At 41.5% G+C, this 15029-nt stretch overlaps 1 protein-coding gene across 2 annotated transcripts in view; it reads left to right on the top strand.

Moving 5' to 3' along the window:
- The window catches only part of LOC138667039 (oocyte zinc finger protein XlCOF8.4-like), a 33650-nt gene extending 18836 nt beyond the window's left edge, over positions 1 to 14814 (top strand). For both annotated transcript variants that reach the window (XM_069755291.1, XM_069755290.1), the window contains 2 exons: positions 1401 to 1491; positions 11420 to 14814. In XM_069755291.1, the coding sequence (XP_069611392.1) occupies positions 1401 to 1491; positions 11420 to 12081 (753 nt within the window). In that variant the 3' untranslated portion in view covers positions 12082 to 14814. The remainder of the gene's footprint in view (positions 1 to 1400; positions 1492 to 11419) is intronic.
- The last annotated feature ends 215 nt before the right edge of the window (positions 14815 to 15029 follow it).

The following is a 15029-nucleotide window of genomic DNA, read 5'->3' as shown; positions in this document are numbered from 1 at the left end:
AGAATAGCCATATATGGGAGGTAAATGGCGGAATAAACCCCAGCACACTAGTCACCACATCACACAATATGGATATATAGATATACAAATGGGACCATTGCTTTTCTAATTCCACTGTCTATTACATTAATGTGTTAATAACGGCATTAAAGTAAGATTGAGGGAAGAAGCGTAAAACAATAATAAAATTCATGCCAAAAAAAATAAGAGAAATAAGATATAGCAATGTATTAGTCCTCAATGTGGACCATGTAGAAACGTATTAATATGGCGTCTAAACAGCATATCCCGATCAATAAACTTGGAGCCAGATCAAAGAGGTTTTATAGAGGGCTATAGGACCAAATCCATAATTCTTAATCAGATAAAGCACGCATAGGACAAACGTTCATTCAGTCCTTTCGGGGAGAGGGATTGTAATCTGAAAATCCACTCTGCCTCCCGTCTAAGCATACTTTTATCTAAGTCCCCTCCTCTAATATCATCTCTTCAGCTAGCCATCCTGGGAGTTACACCTTACTGAGTGGGGCTTTTCCTTCCACTTCGTTTTACTGCAGTGGCCACTCCTCATTGTAAGCTGGTTCATGGAGTACTGATACTCCCTCCCATAGGCGTAACCTCTGGAGGGCTGGACAGTTCTTTATGCCCCCTTTTGTTTGTTTTGTGCTTAAACCATACTGGTATTTTATTCCCAAAATCCAGAAATATATAGGCAATCCACCTGTACGTCCTGTAATAGCGGGACGGGGTTCAGTTACTTCTTTACAGATGTTTGGACTGGATGTTATGCCAATTGGTTAAGAAAACCCCCTTGTAAATAACGGACACATGAATTTGTTTACAAATACTGGACCAGCTTGGTTGGCAAGAAGGATTCCAGATGGCAAAGATTGATATCAAGACCTGCATAAACACATCCTACTGGATTACTGAAGAATAATAACACTGAAGGTTAACTGTTGGGATTTATGTGTAAATATTTATATATTCTTTCAGAACATTATTCCTTTCAATTTGCGGATCACTGGTATACCCAGGCATCTGGTACCGCAATGGGTACACCAGTGGCCCCGACATTTGCAAATATATTTTTGTGGTATTTTGAAATTTGACCGTATGACTCATTTTACTTCTACTTTCATAATTTTTGATGATTGTATTGCTGCACAGTTGAGCACCTCCATGTCTGCTATTCTCTTTTAACTAGCATTGCATACCCCAGTGGTATATACTTGCAGCATTACTTATCTCATGATCTTTTGAATTGGATGTAAAGCTGACCATAGATATGTTGTCTGGATCTTCTCACAATTTTCATGTTAAATGATCTTTTCTGTTCTCCTAAATCATTCCACACGTCTTCTCCATCTGTCTGTGACTTTTTAAATTTTTTGTTTCAGGGTAAAGAACTGCTCCATATTAGTACTACAGAGACATATGTGGGGGGTGATGAGTGGTGTAAAGAGGAGATTCCTACAGATAACTACACAGGTGAGTATTTAATGGCTTTTAGAATTTGTGTTGAATGTTTTTATGGTTTTTATACAGAACTTTACATGTGGATCTTACACGTAAAGATTGTGTTTAAAAACAAAAATCACCTTTTGAAACTAATTTTGCCATAAACACTTCAGAGCTGCTGTAGAGGAGATCCTTCTGTATTCTGAGTCCTGGCCATCACAGGATGCTGTGCTCAGTGGATGCCTCTAAATATTCTTTTTCAGATTTGTTAGTGTTGGGAACCTCAGAACAATATAGAAAAAAATGGATGACAGGGGTGCTGCAGATAATGATCGTCCAAAGGATAAAAGATTCAGTCATTAAAGCATAATACATACAGTCTACACATCACAATACCGAATTGGCATCTTCATCAGGCCAAATACCAGTTCAGTATCAATACAAGTAGCCTCAATGTGATACCAATAAAGGAACCTACTTTATCTTCTACTATTTGGATGGTCGTTATCAGCAGCGCCAATGTCTTTCATTTTTTTCCATATTGTTATGTATCCTACAGTGTTGTTTCCTTGAGGAGCAGCAGCTGACAGACCATAATTCTACTGTAATGCCAGTAGATGCACAACTCCAGACGATGAGCTCTTCCTCCACTAATCTGCCTATGTCTCCACCTATTTTGAGTTTACAGCATGTAGGAGGCACCGTGTCTGTTATTTTAAAAACAAATTCAAAGGCTGCTCTGTTATATACTAGAGAATATTCTCAACCTAAAAACCTCAATGGCATTTTTTACTAGCAGAATATATTGGTCTATAATAATAATAATAAATATTATTATTATTATTATTAATCATTGCTTATGTAGCGCTATCAGATTCCGTAGCGCTTTACATACATTATCATCACTGTCCCAATGGGGCTCTTAATCTACATTCCCTATCAGTATATCTTTGGAGTGTGGGAGGAAACCGGAGAACCTGGAGAAAATCCACGCAAACACAGAGAGAACATACAAACTCCTTTAAGATGTTGTCCATGGTGGGATTTGAAACCAGGACCCCAGTGCTGCAAAGCAACAGTACTAACCACTGAGCCACCGTGCTGCCCAATATCATTATTTAGGCCGTACATTATACAATGACGTAGAGATGCAAAATAATTACAATCACCATGGACATAGTTTGTGCAATCGTAACAACCTGTAGAATATAGTGAGTACATGATTTATGGTGAGGGGTAAATGGTGTGACCACAGTGGTTGAATTCTTTTTATCCATGTCCATTGTTATAATGGTAAAAAAAGCATCATTCAGAACTTTGTTTTCTGTTCTAAATATGGATATAATTTTGAATACATACGAACCATAAAATAATCAATTGTGCCACTTTGCTTTATTTAAAGGGAACCTGTCACCAGGTTTGGCCGATACGAGTTACAGCCACCTCCTTTCAGGGCTTATATACAGTATTCTATAATGCTGTATATAAGCCCCCAACCAGACCTGGAAGAGAAGAAAAATATCTTTTATTATGCTCACCTGTGGGACGGTCTTGTCCGAGGAGTGTCGCTCTTCTTAGTCTAGCGCCTCCCATCTTCTTGCGATACCATCCTCCTGCTTGCTTCATGTGGATGACGCATCCCTGCATTATCCACACAGTCTAATCGGCATCGCGCATTTTTTATCTGATTTTCGGATTAACCTCTTAAGGATGGAGCTATTTTTCTTTTTTCTTTGTATTTTCCTTGCCATATTCCAAGAACCATAACTTTTTCATTTTTCCGTCAATATGCATCTGAGGGCTTATATTTTGCAGGGCAAGTTGTACTTATGAATGACATAACCCATTTTATCATATGATGTAGTGGAAAGCAGGAAAACAAATTCCAAGTGTAGTGATTGAGCAAAAATAGCGCAATTCCACAATTGTGTTTTGAGTTTATTTACATCATTCATTTTACTGTAAAAATTACCTTCCAATATGATTCTCCAGGTCAGTACTGTTACAGAGGCACCAAACATGCATAGTTTTTCTTTAACCCCATCACGACAGTTGACGTACATGTACATCATAGTCCGTGTCCCTGCCTTTATTGCGGGCTTCTGACACGGTTCTCCGATGTCAGGATGTGGAGATATATGAGGGCTTGTTTTTGGTGCCTTGAGCCTATGTTTTTAAATATATAATTTTGGGGTAGATACAGTGTTTTGATCACCTATTTTTTTTTTTGCAGCAGCAGCAGCAGAATCCGAAATACCGCAATTCTGACATTTTGTTTTTTTTCTCATTACACCATTTACCGACGGGATAAATTTACTTTATATATTGATAGATAATTTTTGGAATATTTTTCTACAACATCTTTTTCACTTTCCACTCCATTTGTTAGTTCCCTTGGAGGACTTGAAGCTCTGATCATCCGATTGCTTGTGCTATATACAGCAATAGTACAGTATTGCTGTATATAGCAGAAATCATGGTATCCTCTGAATGCCAGCATTGGGCTGACTTTCACAGGCGTACCAGTGAGACAAGCACAGGTGTCTTCAGCAGACACCTGGACATCAAGGTAACCCATCGTCGCCCATGATTACATCATGGGGTCGCCAATGGGTGCATAGAATGATACAACCTCCTGCCGGCATGCAGTAAAGCCGCTTTCAAAAATTGACAGGCTTTACCAGGTTAACAGCCACGGCTGCCCGCACCTGTTATGGGCAGATGATGGCTGATTATCACAGCAATCATCTGCTTGCAAAGATGCATGTTCGGCTTGTGAGCCTGCATCAAAGTCACGGAACCGGCATATGTTTTACATGGTACGTCATCTGTCGGTAAGCAGTTAAACTCACCTATTCAAGTGAATGTGTCTGTGAAAAAAAACAGATAACACTGTGTGCCATCTGTGTGTCGTCTGAGTGCTGCTCATTCTCCACTGAACAGTTGATAGAAGTTTGAAAAACCTCTAGATTTTTTTTTTCCGTGAGAGAAAACAACTAATGACCACGTGGATTGCAAAAACTGATACATGGGCTAAAAATGGATCTGGCACACAATTATGTTCAATCTGTTTTATTACACAAACTTTAAAGATATAACATATAAAAGCAGTCAAAACTTGGTGTAGTTATATAGGTGAAACATATTGGCCACACATGGCCTTTTAAATTCAGGAGATACAAGAAGACTTATAAGGATTAAGCCAAATAACAATAAATTATGTTGTGAAGGAATCACACCCTTCAGGGTCCTTCATTTCACACTTAAGGGTTTCAAGAAAAATAATAATAAAAGGGAGAAGGAAAGACAAAAGTAGGAACATGGGAGGGAGGTAAGATGTAGAGGAGACAGTTGACGTTATTTGGTTTGTGAGCATTTCCTAGGCAAACATCTCCTAAGACGACCCATCCCAAGTCTAGTTTATGAGCATAGGGCTAGATGTGAGGACCGTATATCTGCTTCCTCACTTTGTGAACTCTGATGATGTCTCTCCCCAGCAAAAGTATCAACTTGGCTTAATGATTGAGTGTGGAAATGAGATGCACTATGCTTCTCAAGTGAGGATGATGTAGAGCTGCTTCTGGTGTGGGGATCTATTCTCTATTGTTCTCGACCGAATTACACTCAATAAATATAGGAATGGGGAAGGACGTCTGCCCTATGGACTTGATTTGATAACCTGTGGCTCTTCTCCCAGATTCTGCACTCACTCCTGTGTAAGTTTTAAGTGAGTAGGTAAAATTTCTTTGATATGACATGCGTTTATTTCTGAAAAAAATGGAAATTTGGCGTAAATTTTTAAAATTTTGCAATTTTCCAACTTTGAATTTTCATGACATTAAATCACACAGATCTGTCACACAAAATAGTTAATAAATAACATTTTCCACATATCTACTTTACATCAGCACAATTTTGGAACCACATTTTTTTTTTTGTTAGGGAGTTATAAGGGTTAAAAGTTGACCAGCGATTTCTCATTTTTACAACACCATTTTTTTAGGGACCACATCACATTTGAAGTCACTTTGAGGGGTCTATATGATAGAAAATACCCAAGTGTATCACAGGAATTTTTGGAATGTTTAAAAAAATTAATATTTAACTTTTTTTCACAAAAAAATTACTGGTACTTCAGAAACCATTTTTTTTTAAATTTTTTTTTTAATTTTCCCAAGGGTAACAAAAGAAATTGGACCCCAAGAGTTATTGTGCAATTTGTCCTGAGTATGCTGATACACCATATGTGGGGGGAACCACTGTATGGGGTCATGGCAGAGCTCGGAAGGGAAGGAGCGCCGTTTGACTTTTTCAACGCAGAATTGGCTGGAATTGAGATAGGATGCCATGTCGCATTTCGAGAGCCCTTGATGTGTCAGTGGAAACCACCCACAAGTGACACAAATTTGGAAACTAGACCCCCAAGGAACTTATCTAGATGTGTGGTGAGAACTTTAAACCAGGTGTTTCGCTAAAGTTTGTAATGCCCAATCGTGAAAGTAAAAAAAATCATGTTTTTTCCACAAACATGATCTTTTAGTCCCCAATTTTTTATTTTCCCAAGTACGTGCTTGAAAAGATGCTTCATTATTGGCTTATAAGAAGATCTCTTTAATATCTCGTTCATTGGAAGGGTTATGAACCAGAGGAGAAATCATGGGTGTCAGCTACTAATATTAATGCTGATAACCTGATCAAAATGTTTCAACGATCCTTTCCAGATCAGCCTTTCCCTGCGGATCCAGAGGCCCTTAGTAAGATGGGGGGGGTACTGTGATATTTGTATCAGTCCCTGCCCTTCCAGCCTTTGCTTGTGTCGCCAGGCAGCACGCACTCTATTAGCAGGCGACTCGGAGTGACAGTTCTAGGTTTATGTCCTCTGGGACTTGTAGTTCTGTGTAGGCTGGGAAATATAGACTGGGTTGCCAACCGTCAGAATATTTCCAGACAGTCCATGAAAAGCAGGTGCTTTTTTCTGCCATCTGTAATGTCCGGAAGAAAAAGCACTGCCCATGATTTTTTCTTCCTTCAAAGCTTACCACTATGCATGTGCAGACACTCTTCTCCAGACAAAGACAAGATGAGGATCAGTAGATGTCAGCTAATCAGTGGTAAGCGTGGGCTTCTTTCCCATGCTTACTCTCTTCACTGCCCTTCATCCTCCTCGGGCTGCCTCAGAACAAGAGACACTGTTCTGGCATCTGATGTCCTGCACTTTTGCTGTTCTCCCTACTGTCTCTGGCTGGGCAGCTCTCTCGTCTCTCTCCCAACAGCTGCTCCACGATTCATTGTGCCCTACCACTGTGGTTCCAATCGTATGGTCTGATGACTCCCACTGCCAGACATCACACATTAGCAAAGTATAAAAAGGACAGCGCCACACCAGGAAGTGACAGGCAGTAACTTTCTTTATTCTGCCTCCTGCGGCGACGTTTCGGTCCGTGGACCTTTTTCAAGCACAGTACAATCCCAATTCAACCACCATTTTATACCATTAGACACACCCACATGGTTAACCCACAACCAATGGGAGTGCCCTGACATCATAGAAAAAACAACAATATTACAAACATTATACAAAACAATAAAAACAGTATACAATGCGAAACAACCCGTAACCAACCTCCCCATACACAGGAAAATCCCCCTTGATCGCTCTCCATATCATTAAACACTCCATAGATCACATATAAACACTCCCGGCTACATAGATGTAAACATACCACCCCATCCAATAGAAGACATGCATCGGTGGTTGCCATGGCTCCATAGGTGTGCCCAGGGTAAGCTCTGCTCAATCAGAAAACAGCACCAGCCACATGTGACCGCACCATACCTGACATGCAGCGCCCATCCCCGCACAGACTCACGGACCCCCGCCACCATTGCGCATGTCCTAACGGCAGATCCGCCCACCAACATCCCACTCCAGGGCTTCTGTGTGCATCAACGGAGTCCACTTATGAGCGCACACATTAGCAGTCTGCCGGCACCATCTTCGACTGACTCTCCAGGAAAGTCTGTGAAGAGCACAGGACGCCAATGTGGAATCTGCCAATCTTTGTGCTCTCTGGCAAATGCCAATCATCGTACATGGTGTTAGGTTATAAGCACAACACCCACTTGTGGAGTCTGTTTCTGTCAGTTTGAGCAGACACATGGATGTTAGTGACTTGCTGGAGGTCATTTTGCAGGGCTCTGGCACTGCTCCTCCTGTTACTCCTTGCAAAAAGAAGGAGATAGCAGTCCTGCTGGGCTGTTGCCCTCCTACGGCCCCTTCCATGTCTCCTGGTATCTGCTCCTTGCTCTGGACACTGTACTGACAAACACCTCTACCCATTTGGCCACAGCTTGCATTGATGTGCCATTCTGGATGAGCTGCACTACCTGAGCAACTTCTGTGGGTTGTAGACACTGCTTCATGCTACTGTACAGCACCTCTAGGGGTGAAAGCAATGATAAAATGTAAAAGTGACCAAAGCAGCCAAAAAGGATCAGAAAAAAGAAATAGCCTGTGGTCACCACCTGCAGAACTACTTCATTATAGGGGTTTTCTTGCTAATTGCCTATCATTTCTACCTGTTGTCTGTTCTATTTGCACAACAGCAGGAGAACTTGAATCACAATCAGTGTTGCTTCATAACTGGACAGTTGTTTTCACAGAAGTGTGATTGACTTGAAGTTACATTTTGTTTAAGTGTTCCCTTTATATTCTTGAGCAGTGTATATCATAGTAAGCATGGTGATATGATAGCATCACACATTGATATGTATATTAATTTCTTGGTGGCCAGTGTGGAGACCCGGGGGTCGGCAGGGGCCCAGGTCCGCTAGCCGGAACCGCATGGACCAGGGATTGTCCCACCAAATTCCCGCTCTCCCTTTCTACTCAGACAACACAGGGTGAGGGTAAAACATTGTGTCTATGCTTTATTGAACCACAAAACAAGCAGATAACACGTAGAACAGTCTCAGCAAAATACCGCAAGATAGTGCACATTACAGGGCCTCACCCTTCCCTGTCTTGCCAGGACAAGGGCAGCTATTACTTCAAAGCTCCCAGGGTCGGCTACCACCTGTGGCACGCACACAGAGAGGAGGTAACGACAAGTGTAGCGAAGATGACAGTCCATTCAGGTATGAAGCCAGTTGACCCGAGGATCACAACCTGGCTTCCCCGAACATCTCCCTGGAGCCAGGTGACCGGTGAGCCCCAATCCTGGCTTTCTCCAAACATATCCATGGTTCAGAAATGGTCAATGAAGCAGGTCTGTATTCTTCCAACCGGGGCCGAGGTCTCCAAGGTTTTTTCCTGTAGCATGATAGATAAATGTCCCTCGTGATGGGGCCAAGATGTATTGGCAGCAGTCCCCTGGATGTTTGAATGCCTTGGCAGAATATCTGGCTGTATCTCTTTGTTTCTGAGTCTTTCAATGTCTCTTTGAGGCATATCACCTCTTTTTATGTTTAACCAGTGTTCTTCAGTCCAGCAGCACAGATAAGGGGAAGAATGATTACGACCAAGTCGCCTTATTTGATTATGTAATCTATTTGCATAGATTTTTATCCTCTGTTGTAAAAATCAACAAGCTTTCTGGGCTACCCAATCTATAATTAGCATATCAATAGTCATCAAGGATAAAAGCACACTATGTTATATCACATATCTGCTTACAAGTCAATATTACAGGTTTACACAAACAAAAGTCTGTTTTCTTGACCAACCAGAAAGAAATGCTTAAATTCAAAAGCCAACATACAAATAACAGCCTATTCTTCTTGGTTTGGTAAAAATAGACGTCTGGTTAATTAAGATACAATGCTGTGTGTCCACAGGCAGCACGGTGGCTCAGTGGTTAGCACTGCAGCCTTGCAGTGGTCCTGGGTTCAAATTCCACCAAGGACAAGAGTTTGTATGTTTTTGCCGTGTTTGTGTGGTTTTCTCCGGGTTCTCCGATTTCCTGTCACACTGCAAATACATAATGATCAGGAATTTAGATTGTGAGCTCAAATGGGGACCGTGCCAACAATGTCTGTAATGTGCTGTGGAATTAATGGCGCTATATAAGTGTGTAAAATAAATATGCAGCTCCAGAGAAGCTATGTAACTGTGTGGTGCACTGTGGTATGCATATACTTCTGCTGGAGTCCAGAAGATTTAGTTGGGTGTAATACTTTGTATCTGTTTTATTCTGTGTGTATGTATATGTTTGTGTGTATATATACAGAGTGTAATTCTAAATATATATCCTCTTCTTTTTTACATTTGGGGCATGGTCAAACTCTGACAGCGGCATTTAACAAGCACTTCCGGCCAGCCGGACGGAAATGCGCGCATCGGTGACCCCCGTCACATGATCGGGGTCATCGGTATATTGGCATGACAACCAGAGTTCTCCTTGAGACCTCTTTGGTTGTGGATGCCGGATTGCTGTGAACACCACCCAGTGGTTGGCGTTCATAGCAAGTCTGCAATTCAGTTACATGGAGGCGATCTGAGCATCGTCTCTATGTAGCAGAGCCAATCAAGTTGTGGAAGCTTCTAGCCTCCTATGGAGGCTATTGAAGCATGCCAAAAGTACAAAAAATATGTATTTGAAAATATGAAAAAAATAAAAAAATATAAAAGTTCAAATCACCCCCCTTTCACCCCATTCAAAATAAAAACAATAAAAAAATAAAACCTACACATACCATATTTGGTATCGCCGCATTCAGAATCGCCCGATCTATCAATAAAAAATAGGATTAACCTGATCTCTAAACAGCATAGCGAGAAAAAAAGTCAAAACGCCAGAATTTCGTTTTTTGGTCGCTGTGACATTGCATTAAAATGCAATAACGGTCTATCAAAAGTACTTAAATGCACACATGGCCATATTGACGGAAAAACACAAAAAAGTTATGGCTCTGGGAAGGAGCGAAAAACAAAAACGCAAAACCGAAAAAAGCTCCAGGGGTTAAGAGGTTAAGCTCCTAAAATCCTGCTGTCCACTTCCAGTTAAGATCTGACTTGCTTCTGTGAAACTGGTGTGGCTTGCTATTTTCCCAGTAAACGTTCCTGTTGTTTTACCTCAGCTCACTTTCTTTACTATTCTTTTTGTACAAATTTGTAATTACATTGACCTCCTGGATCTTACCTGACTTCTCGAACATTCTCTAACCTCTGGTAGGCTTCTCTGGATAGCATCTCTTCCACGGAAGCATTCCAGTTGACCCAATTGTAAGACCAGATCTCTGTACAGGGGTTAAGAGGTGAAAGTCATAGTTCCTCTGGACTGTGCCAGTCGTGGTGTCTTTCAAGAAGTCTGCAGCCTCTGACAGACATAACAATGTGTACATGGCCAGTCCGCGTCTCCATTGTTGTTTTCCTCCATTCTTGGGTGCTTGTCACTTGTCAAAGAGTGCATGATATGGAATCATCTAATTAAACTTATTAGGGTATGTGTCCACGTTCAGGATTGCATCAGGATTTGGCCAGGATTTTTCATCAGTTTTTGTAAGCCAAAACCAGGAGTGGAACAATTAGCGGAAAAGTATAATAGAAACATATGCACAACTTCTGTATTTATCATCCACTCCTGGTTTTGGCTTACAAAAACTGATGGAAAATCCTGACCAAATTCTGATGCAATCCTGAACGTGGACACATACCCTTAGAGTCCTCTTTATGAATCTCTTCTGATAATGTAAATGTAAATGATTGGTGACAGACACAATGAAACATGAACCTACAGAGAAGATTGCTACAATAGAGAAGAGAAAATTTGAAAGCTCATAACCTGGTGGACTAACACCATAAACTATCAGCCCCTCTTTGTGCTCTACTGCCTTAGTCTGTTGGTAATTGAATTTTATTATAGTTTTTTATGGAAATGATATAAAGTATATAAAAAATAAATATTAATTAAAATGCAGTGTTATATAAAAATAATAAAATCAGTTTTATTCTTGGCAGATGACTTTACCAGGAGCTCCGAGGGACATGTGTTATTCTCCGATTTTGCAGCTGATAATCATAGTAGCACCCCAGATACATGTGAAGAACGTCTAATTTTTGCAAATACACCGCAAGCTCAACTCGGAAATAATCTGCCATTTGATCCTTTCGAAAATGTTCTCACTTCTGCTTCGTCAAAGACAAATATGCAAAATGAAAGTCAGAGAAGTGCTATTGAAAATGAAATAGCTTACAGAGGGAGGAAATCACTGAAATGTACAGAATGTGGAAAATACTTCAGGAATAAATCAAGTCTTGCTATGCATCAGAGAATTCACACAGGGGAGAATCCATTTTTCTGTTCAGAATGTGGAAAATGTTTTAATCAGAAAGCAAATTTTATTAGACATCAATTAACTCATTCAGGAGAGAAGCCATTTTCATGTTCAGAATGTGGGAAAAACTTCATCAGTAAAGCAAGACTTGTTGGACATCAGAACACTCACAGAGAGCAGAAACCAGTTTCATGTTCGGAATGTGGGAAAGGATATAGGGATAAATCAGAACTTACTGTACATCAGAGAATTCACACAGGGGAGAGGCCATTTTCATGTTCAATTTGCGGAAAATGTTTTATTCGGAATTCGAATCTTGTCTGCCATCAAAGAAATCAACATTAGGGTTGAGCGACCTTGACTTTTTTAGGGTCGAGTCGGGTTTCGCGAAACCCGACTATCTCAAAAGTCGAGTCGAGTGAAATCGGCCGATTATGGCGAAAAGTCGAGGATCGACCGAAACCCAATGCAAAGTCAATGGGAATTTTTTCTCTCTCTCTCTCTCTCTCTCTCTCTCTCTCCCCCCTCCGTCCCTGAACTGAAAAGCTGGTGTTACACATTGCAAATCGCTACAGCGCACAAGCGACAACATGGCGATAGGCGTCCACGCCCCTAAGACCTATGTCATCACTCTGCCCACGCTCCTTCATTGGCTGAAAAAATGGCGCCAAGCGCGTCATACGAAACGCGACTTTGGCGCAAAAGTCGCGTACCGCATGGCCAACCCCACACAGGGATCGGGTCGGGTTTCATGAAACCCGACTTTGCCAAAAGTCGGCGACTTTTGAAAATGACCGAACCGTTTCGCTCAACGCTAATCAACATCATACCAGGAACAGGGAAAGGGAATAGTGGTGCCTCACTGGAATCCTGATGAACACAGGTGCCAGGGACAAGTGGCTGGATACCACTCATTAGCAATAGTAAAAAAGGGAGAAAAAAGTTCCAGCACCAGGCGTCTCTTCATAAAAATCTTCAATATTTTATTTTCATGTCAAGAAAAAAAAAATCAAATATTTCTTGTTGGTCATACCATTACAATATTCAGCCTATCCCCTATTGCACCTCCCGTACAGCCAAAACACATGTCACAAATGGAGAGTGAAAAGATGAAAGCAGTATCTAATTCAATACATATTACCTGGATGTGTTCGTCACACTAACCGCCTCGTGGCACGCTGAAACTCCGCTACCCCGGCGCGCGTTTCGCATCTGCTTCCTCCTGGGGGCGTGTCCCATGTAAGGCGTCACTGAATTCTTAAGAGCTAAGGCAACCAATCCGGTTGACGGAGCGGGGCTTTCCCCACATGAGTCATACTTCCCAGAAATCCTCCACCAATCAAATGCTGCGTACACGGCATCCCTCAAAATGCTATCAGTGCAGCGTGCACATTACCGGAACTAAGATAACTCACGGCTAAGCTTAATCAATACTAAATAAAGCGTGGAGAGCGCCAGTACACACCAATGAATATCTATACTAAGCCCACACTGATAAAACTATAACGCAAGACACCGGGAATCACACAGAGTACAACGAGGCACTGCCGGAGCTTCCCCTGCAGGATGAAGCGCCGGCCGCAACCATCGCCCCCTGCATGATCCCAAACATCCTAAAAAGCACACTAGCCACTTGAGAGAAAACAGCATGTCACACTAATACCGGTATGGAAACACAAATCTCCAGCACATGGGCCCGGAGTCACACCAAAGACACCAATGCATACCCACAACCTCCCCTACAGGGTAAATCACTGGCCGTCACCATCATCTCGCACATGATACCGCAGGTAACCGGCTACGCAGCAAACATAATACCCTCACTGCAAAATAAAAAAATGCCAGTGATGACGATCGAAAGTCATAGGTATACCCCTCCAAAGCAAAAACATGGATGATAACCACCATAATGGCCCAAGAAACCTCCCACGCAACCTACCAAAACAAAATATCGCCATCATATACAAAAAAGTTCATAAATACAAATAAATAAGGTCCATATTTCTCAATAGGTGTGTGGCACCTGGGTCGTGCAAAAAGCCGGTGGTTCCATTAGAGCCCCAAATGGAAATCAGGACATCCTCTCTATTGCAGCGGGGTCCCTTGATCATATCCCTGACGAATCAGTCACGTGGTTTACCATCAAATATGCAGCCTTGATGGATATAGAATCCCTGCAGGAAACCAGATTCAAGGAGAGAGTCTTCAAGATCACATCAATGTCCAAGGTCATGCTGTCAAGAGCTTAAGGTCCATTCACCCACTAAGTGTAGCATACAGATTCTGTAAGTAAATAACTCAAATTAAAAACAATCCAGAACAAAACCAAACCAAAAACATAAAAATAAAAATTAAAAACTTTAAAAGACCGACCAATCCTGGTATGTACACAAAAAGACCAAAATAATGATTACTTACAAAAAGGAACCGAAACCCAAGTTTTCGTTTAATCCCTGTGGGGCCAGTGTCCCCAACCGGTAGATCCACCGGCTCTCAACTTGAGCCAGGGCTTTACCCAGATCCCCAACCCTGGGGCCAACAGTCACAAGATCTATGCCCTTAAATACCATAAAACGGGGATTGCAATCATGGTACTTTTTATAGTGTCTAGGGAGTGTCTTTAAACTAGCGAGATCCTCTACTGTTGCAGTTCTCTCTATGTCGCGCACATGTTCCCGTATACGTAACTTCAGTTCCCTAGTGGTGAGACCGACGTACACTTTACCACAAGGGCAGGTGGAATGATAGATCACCCCCTTTGATGAGCATGAAATAAAGTTCCTAATCTCGAACACCTTAGACCCATCTAAGTTGGTGAACTTTTTGGTCTTGACACAATTGGCACAGGCCTTGCACCGGCCACACGGAAAAAAGCCCACCAGATCCTGACCCACATTTTTCTTCTTTCCAGGCTCATAATGGCTATGTCTTTTCACTATTTCTGATTGTGAGGCATTTTTAATTGTGTTTGTATTTTTGTGTTAATAAAGAAGTGTATATTATAAATCTCTAAACGCTTCATGACTTGGTGGAGTTTAATTATTCTACTGTCAGAATAATAAAAAGGTTTAGACACAATGGTATCATCTGTTTGCTCCTTGTCAGCCACCTCGGCGTTAGATGTTGTTTCCAGTTCCAATAAAGTAGATTATATAATTTGTCACTGACGATAGCAGACAAAGGAACAACCTCGGTAACAGCAGCAGCAGCTTGGGTTTGATCATCCACAGTATCAAATGTAGTATCTGAACATTCATCTTTGTAGAAATGCCTTTTAATAGTTAAAAGTCTCA

This window comes from Ranitomeya imitator, chromosome 2 (genome assembly GCF_032444005.1).
Source record: "Ranitomeya imitator isolate aRanImi1 chromosome 2, aRanImi1.pri, whole genome shotgun sequence".
Taxonomy (NCBI): Eukaryota; Metazoa; Chordata; class Amphibia; order Anura; family Dendrobatidae; genus Ranitomeya; species Ranitomeya imitator.
The sequence above is the reverse complement of the archived record's forward strand: the minus strand, read 5'-3'. Positions and strand labels throughout refer to the sequence as shown.